General features: G+C 33.9%; 1 protein-coding gene across 1 annotated transcript in view; it reads right to left on the reverse strand.

Annotated features, from left to right (window-relative positions):
• LOC137631599 (endothelin-converting enzyme homolog) overlaps positions 1 to 7,500 on the reverse strand; it is a 122,907-nt gene that overhangs the window by 111,813 nt on the left and 3,594 nt on the right. The window contains exon 3 of the mRNA XM_068363470.1: positions 2,572 to 2,799. Coding sequence (XP_068219571.1) covers positions 2,572 to 2,799 — 228 coding nt within the window. The remainder of the gene's footprint in view (positions 1 to 2,571; positions 2,800 to 7,500) is intronic.

Here is a 7,500-nt window from a genome sequence, read left to right on the forward strand (position 1 = left end):
GCATGCGCTCGTGTCAACAGAAAGAGTGACTCGGGTAGAGAACCTCAAAGAAGTTATTAAATACAATAAAATAGTTTTTGGATATCATCATCTAAAAATGTCCTAAATGGCAGAACATAAAAAAAAGTTATCCTTAACACCTTGGTTGCTGCAATAGATACTCAAAGGTATTGATTTAATAATAAACCATGACTTTAAATGTAAAATTGCATTAAATTAGGTCACCAATATGAAGTTTTCTTCTGAAAACTGTCGTAGATCCAAGACATTAACGAAAACCAGGGAAATGCTTCTTCAATTTGTTTAACTATAGCATTTTCGAAGATATTCTCATTGAAGTTCTTTAGATTAAAACCGGCACAATAGTCTGTTGTGTTGGTTGGTCTATAACGAAAGGCATTCATATTCTGGAAAACTGTCTCTTGCATAAATGTGATCTTTCTATTTTCCAGGCAAAACTTGAGCTTAATTTGAATATCACGAATACCTGGTAGAATTACCTTTTACAATAATAATATGTAATTCAGAAGTTAAAAGAGAAAACTGTTGCCTAAGTCGGAAATACCTAAATGACACCCATGGGAAAAAAAAATAAATTTTGAATACTTGAATAAAAGAAAATCACTTTTAATAATCCCAATACTTCTATAAATATGGAACTCATGTTTAATACAGCCGTCCTTATATCTGAGATTCAGCAATAATACAAATAGTAATACATTACGCACTATTATCAAAATCCTCTGAATTATTGTCCACTTGTGACAACGTAAGCTTAAATCTTATGTCACTACTTCTTTGGAGTTGGTTAGTAAGAAACTCCTTTCATATTATTCATCGCAAACAATAATCAGGGCTGTGGTAGCCTATAGTCCATTTCTTTTAGCGAGGCATATTTGCACCGACACGCAGCGGTGCCCTTTTAGCTCGGAAAAGTGTCCTGAACGCTGATTGGTTGGACAAGATAATTCTAACCAATCAGCGATCAGGAAACTTTTCCGAGCTAAAAGGGCACCGTTGCGAGTCAGTGCAAATATGCCTCGCTAAAAGAAATGGACTATAGTGGCTAACGTCTTTGACTCGTGATTTGTGGATCTGTAGTTTGAGCCTTGCTCGCACCTCAAAAACGTTTTCAACGGTGTTCACAATCTAACTATCGCTGTGAGATAGGGATGAGGGATTTTTGTGGAGCCTATAGGTCCAGCTGCTGAATCATTTGTACCCACTGCCTGGGTGGAAAGGGGACGATGCTGATTATATGTATGAGTGTACCGTACACGGTTGGTCTTTAGGACATTACCCTGTCCCTTGCCTCTACCATTGAATCCTTGAGTAATTTTTTCTCATTATGAGGTTAATAATTGATCTAAAAAAAAAAGTTCTAACATAAAAGCAACATATAAATCATATTAACTTTGAGAGCAAGTCCTCTCAATAGATAAATGTGACATTAATTTCTTGCCATTAATAAACATCACCTAGATTTTTTCAGGACATTCTAAATCTTCTTGCAGACGAAGCGCCTTCAATATTTTCACTTCGTGATGTTTTTCCTGAATGGGATAAAGAGAGGCTTTTCTAACAGATCTCCAGTAAGTGACCCACAGCGCCATCTATCAATTAGAATGATAGCTTGTCAATTTGCAGACCCGCTGCAAGATTTATAACGTGCCTTTCCCGAAAAGCAGAAATTCGTCTCTGATAAAGAGGCAAGAAGTTTTGAACTTGATCAGATGAAATTATGAATTTTTTAGGCATAAAAACGATGCATTCCATTTATCAAATCAGCCACGTGGGCAATACAACTCTTAGCATGTTATTATAAACTAATACATTTGTTTGTACATACATTTGGTTTCATATCTCATAATAAACTAAATTTTTTTTTTTTTTTTTTATAGATTTTGAATCGTTCGTTGGTTTGAGATTGCACAGGCTCTTGAGTTGGCAGCCCGTAAGATATTGAATAGCATACAAGTAAAATACTAATAAAAAAGAATAAGTGAAAGAAATGGATTTTCAAAAATCCCGACATATTGCATATATACAACAGACATTAACTTTTAATTTTTTCGTGTCAAGGAACTAAACATTCTTTCATCAAATGAGCTAATTCAAGTCAATAATTGATCATTCACTAAAGGGCATTTTCAACTTTGGATTATTCAGTACCATATCATGACGTCGGACAGAGGAAGTTAAAAGAGGATGGAAAGCGAGGTAGAGATTAGTCGAGAAATAATGAAGAAATGCAGAATACAAATGGTAAAACTAGAATTAGACCCAAAATTTGATCTGTGAAGTAGCAGTTGAGAAAGACAAGACTGAAAAATGAAAAGAAATGAAGCGGGAGAGAAGGTATAGTAAAATTTAAAGATCAGTTGCACCTAGAAGACAATGGAACAGCGCAAAAACCGTCTACTTATGTCTACAGTACACCATCTAAAGTGCACTAATGGCGTGAAAATTACGAAGAATTGCCCAGTGAAAGATCGCAATAAATATTAATGTATAAATAAAGAAATAATAATTCATTACCAGCTGTAATATCAACAGATAACCTCTCCTTACTTTTAATGATGACGAGGACGTCCTCCTGCATTTCTTGCATGGCGGACCTGTAGAGGGAGTCATCTGGTACCACGTTTTCGTGCAGGTAATTGCCGCAGGCAAACTGGTAGAAGTCGCTGCAGGGGGACACCGTGCGATCCATGCGATCTAAAAGGCGGGAGGCAGCACGCAGGCACTCGGGAGTCGTGCATACTTCCTCTTTCGGGATGGGCACGTCCTTCAGACGGTCTGAAAATCAAACAGTGGAAAATCTTAAGGCATGAATATGTCATGTTGTTTACAATAACAGGATATACTAAATACACGTTCATACAGAAACAAATATAAACATATATATATATATATATATATATATATATATATGAATATATATATATATGCATATATATATATATGTATATAGACGTGTATATATATATATATATACACACACACATATATATATATATGTATATATATGCATATATAGACATATATATATATATGTATGTGTGTACAATACATATATATATATATATATATATATATATATATATATATATATATATATATATATATATATATATATATATACACGTGTTTCTGTTATATCTACACACATATAGACATATAAGCATGAATATATTCTGCTATATATATCCAACGCATATGATTCCGTACCTATTATCACCAATTACTGTTGTGAACCCAGTTGGCGGAAATTAATCGTTCAATCAATCAATTTTCCTAATGTATTTAAATAGGTAATCAAGAACATGCGAGAGCAAAAATCTCATTTCATCACTCAAACAATGACTTATTAAACACAAATTTTTCAGAGGAATTCTAAAGTAAATATAATATAATGCTAATGTAGCAAGCTAATTTAATAGCATCTCTAGGTCAAGAATATTAATTTTAATTTGCCACATCCTTAAAGAAGATTTTAGCCTAACAATGTCCTGTATAAAAAAGGAAAGGATTACATGCTGAAATCAAAAGAGCATAAAAACAATAATAATACTCTGAGTGAATATGTTCGCTGCTTCGACAATTTCAATGAACAATTAATTAAACATTAACATGGTTTTTGTCGTTATCGCATTATATAAAATTACCCAAACCAACCGTCCTCTTCAAAAACAAAGCACATCTTCAGGAAACACAAGTTTCCCTGTGAAACAACAGTAACCGTCCTAAAACAACAGACGATCAAGTAATAAGTAGGTCATAAGAAGCAACCAGAGTATTAAGAATGGAACTATGGATAAAGCAGGCAAGAAATTCTGTAAAACAGCTCTCTCTGGATTGTGTATCAAAACATCAATCAGGGCACAATTGCTCACACGCACTTACTTACAAACATACATATGTCATCAATTTGCATGAAGTAATACACTCATTCATAAACACATATCTAGCCACCTGTCAAAGTAATACTCTCATTCATAAACACATATCTAGCCACCTGTCAAAGTAATACTCTCATTCATAAACACATATCTAGCCACCTGTCAATGTAATACTCTCATTCATAAACACATATCTAGCCACCTGTCAAAGTAATACACTCATTCATAAACACATATTTAGCCACCTGTCAAAGTAATACACTCATTCATAAACACATATCTAGCCACCTGTCAAAGTAATACACCCATTCATAAACACATATCTAGCCACCTGTCAAAGTAATACACTCATTCATAAACACATATCTAGCCACCTGTCAAAGTAATACACCCATTCATAAACACATATCTAGCCACCTGTCAAAGTAATACACTCATTCATAAACACATATCTAGCCACCTGTCAAAGTAATACACTCATTCATAAACACATTTCTAGCCACCTGTCAAAGTGATACACTCATTCATAAACATATCTAGCCACCTGTCAAAGTAATACACTCATTCATAAACACATATCTAGCCACCTGTCAAAGTAATACACTCATTCATAAACACATATCTAACCACCTGTCAAAGTAATACACTCATTCATAAACACATATCTAGCCACCTGTCAAAGTAATACACTCATTCATAAACACATATCCAGCCATCTTTCAAAGTAATACACTCATTCATAAACACATATCTAGCCACCTGTCAAAGTAATACACTCATTCAGAAACACATATCTAGCCCCCTGTCAAAGTAATACACTCATTCATAAACACATATCCAGCCATCTTTCAAAGTAATACACTCATTCATAAACACATATCTAGCCCCCTGTCAAAGTAATACACTCATTCATAAACACATATTTAGCCACCTGTCAAAGTAATACACTCATTCATAAACACATATCCAGCCATCTTTCAAAGTCATACATTCATTCATAAACACATATCTAGCCACCTGTCAAAGTAATACACTCATTCATAAACACATATTTAGCCACCTGTCAAAGTAATACACTCATTCATAAACACATATCTAGCCCCCTGTCAAAGTAATACACTCATTCATAAACACATATTTAGCCACCTGTCAAAGTAATACACTCATTCATAAACACATATCCAGCCATCTTTCAAAGTAATACACTCATTCATAAACACATATCTAGCCACCTGTCAAAGTAATACACTCATTCATAAACACATATCTAGCCACCTGTCAAAGTAATACACTCATTCATAAACACATATCTAGCCACCTGTCAAAGTAATACACTCATTCATAAACACATATCTAGCCACCTGTCAAAGTAATACACTCATTCATAAACACATATCTAGCCACCTGCCATAGTAATACACTCATTCATAAACACATATCTAGCCACCTGTCAAAGTAATACACTCATTCATAAACACATATCTAGCCACCTGCCATAGTAATACACTCATTCATAAACACATATTTAGCCACCTGTCAAAGTAATACACTCATTCATAAACACATATCCAGCCATCTTTCAAAGTAATACACTCATTCATAAACACATATCTAGCCACCTGTCAAAGTAATACACTCATTCATAAACACATATCTAGCCACCTGTCAAAGTAATACACTCATTCATAAACACATATCTAGCCACCTGTCAAAGTAATACACTCATTCATAAACACATATCTAACCACCTGCCATAGTAATACACTCATTCACAAACACATATTTAGCCACCTGTCAAAGTAATACACTCATTCATAAACACATATCCAGCCATCTTTCAAAGTAATACACTCATTCATAAACACATATCTAGCCACCAGTCAAAGTAATACACTCATTTATAAACACATATCTAGCCACCTGTCAATCTATCCACCACATTTCAAAACCAACTGGTATACAAAATCAGTATTTATTCCTAAAGTTCGTTAAGAACATATTGGCTGTCTCCGATCCGTTATTAGTTAAATATCACACAATTTTATAGTGTTCATATTTTCTAACGGTCTATGTTAATAGCATAATATAGTCTCTTAGTGAAAGAAACTAAGACCAAATCCAGATAAATCCAAATCCTAAAAATTATCTAAACTTTAATATTTTTTCAGTAGATTGATGTATTGACAAGAGTCTTAACCTCATTTAATTTAACCCTTTTACCCCCAAAGGACGTACTGGTACGTTTCACAAAACTCATCCCTTTACCCCCATGGACGTAACGGTACGTCCTTGCAAAAAAATTATATTTAATTTTTTTTTTTCATATTTTATATAATTTTTTGAGAAACTTCAGGCATTTTCCAAGAGAATGAGACCAACCTGACCTCTCTATGACCAAAATTAAGGCTGTTAGAGCAATTTAGAAAAAAAAATATACTGCAAAATGTGCTTGAAAAAAAAATAACCCTTGGGGGTTAAGGGTTGGAAATTTCCAGATATCCTGGGGGTAAAAGGTTAAAACAATTTATCGCTGAACTGTTGCATCCCTATTACCCCCAACAAGAGATCGAAGAGAAAACTGAAAAGGAAGAGTATCTTTTTTGTCCAATCAGAAGATGGGAAAAGAATGAAAAAAGAAGAGTGAAAGTAAAGCGTAACTTTTTTATCCAGGGGAATGACGACTCAATTCATGATTCTATCATTCTAATCAGAACTTTTCATTTGGATGAAAAGACCTCTCAACGAGGAAGAGAAACCAATAAGGATGAAAAGGTCTCCAATCACCCTAAGAGTAAAATCCATTTAACTGCATTCGTGTTTTTACTTCTTTTAAAATTGAAGTTTTCGTGTATCTCATTTGGTGGTAATAGTCGAGCCTAAATTGTAAACATGTATTTTGTATATCAGTAATTTCTTTATAACACGCACACACACGCGCGCGCATAAATACACAGACACACACGCATATATATATATATATATATATATATATATATATATATATACTGTATATATCGGTATATATATATATATATATATACTGTATATACCGGTATATATATATATATATATATACATGTGAATTTATATACCTATAACATATGAATTTGTATACATGCACGGAACTTTCTCCTTTACTTTTCAACTTTTCTCATTACAACTTCATAACAAAAATCTTGCCTACATAAACCCTACGTTGCCTAAATCCACACTGCCCTTTCCATATCAGTCGTTCTGTTACCTGTATTGACTTTTCACTTGAAATTTTACTTTACACCTTCCCTTGTCTACTAATTAATACCATATCACTATAATCATCTGTCCCATGCAGTACCTTTATATTTTATACATCGGAATAACAACTTTCATTTATTTCTTTGAGACCTTTTCCTCGTGCAAATGCACCTCACAAACCTTGGTCAGCCATTCAGTCCTACTATAGATCTTAAGCTTTTTAAATTGGCAAACTTTCTATTTGAAAGTCCTTCCTAAGTCTGCTTTTCCCTTTTCTTTGGGAAGGGGGGGGGGGCGGTTGGGGGTGGAATTGGTCTTTTCTTTAGCGTCCGCCATTTCTTGTCCTCATCCAAAAGACCACAGA

This window comes from Palaemon carinicauda, chromosome 3 (assembly GCF_036898095.1).
Source record: "Palaemon carinicauda isolate YSFRI2023 chromosome 3, ASM3689809v2, whole genome shotgun sequence".
NCBI classification, from domain to species: domain Eukaryota; kingdom Metazoa; phylum Arthropoda; class Malacostraca; order Decapoda; family Palaemonidae; genus Palaemon; species Palaemon carinicauda.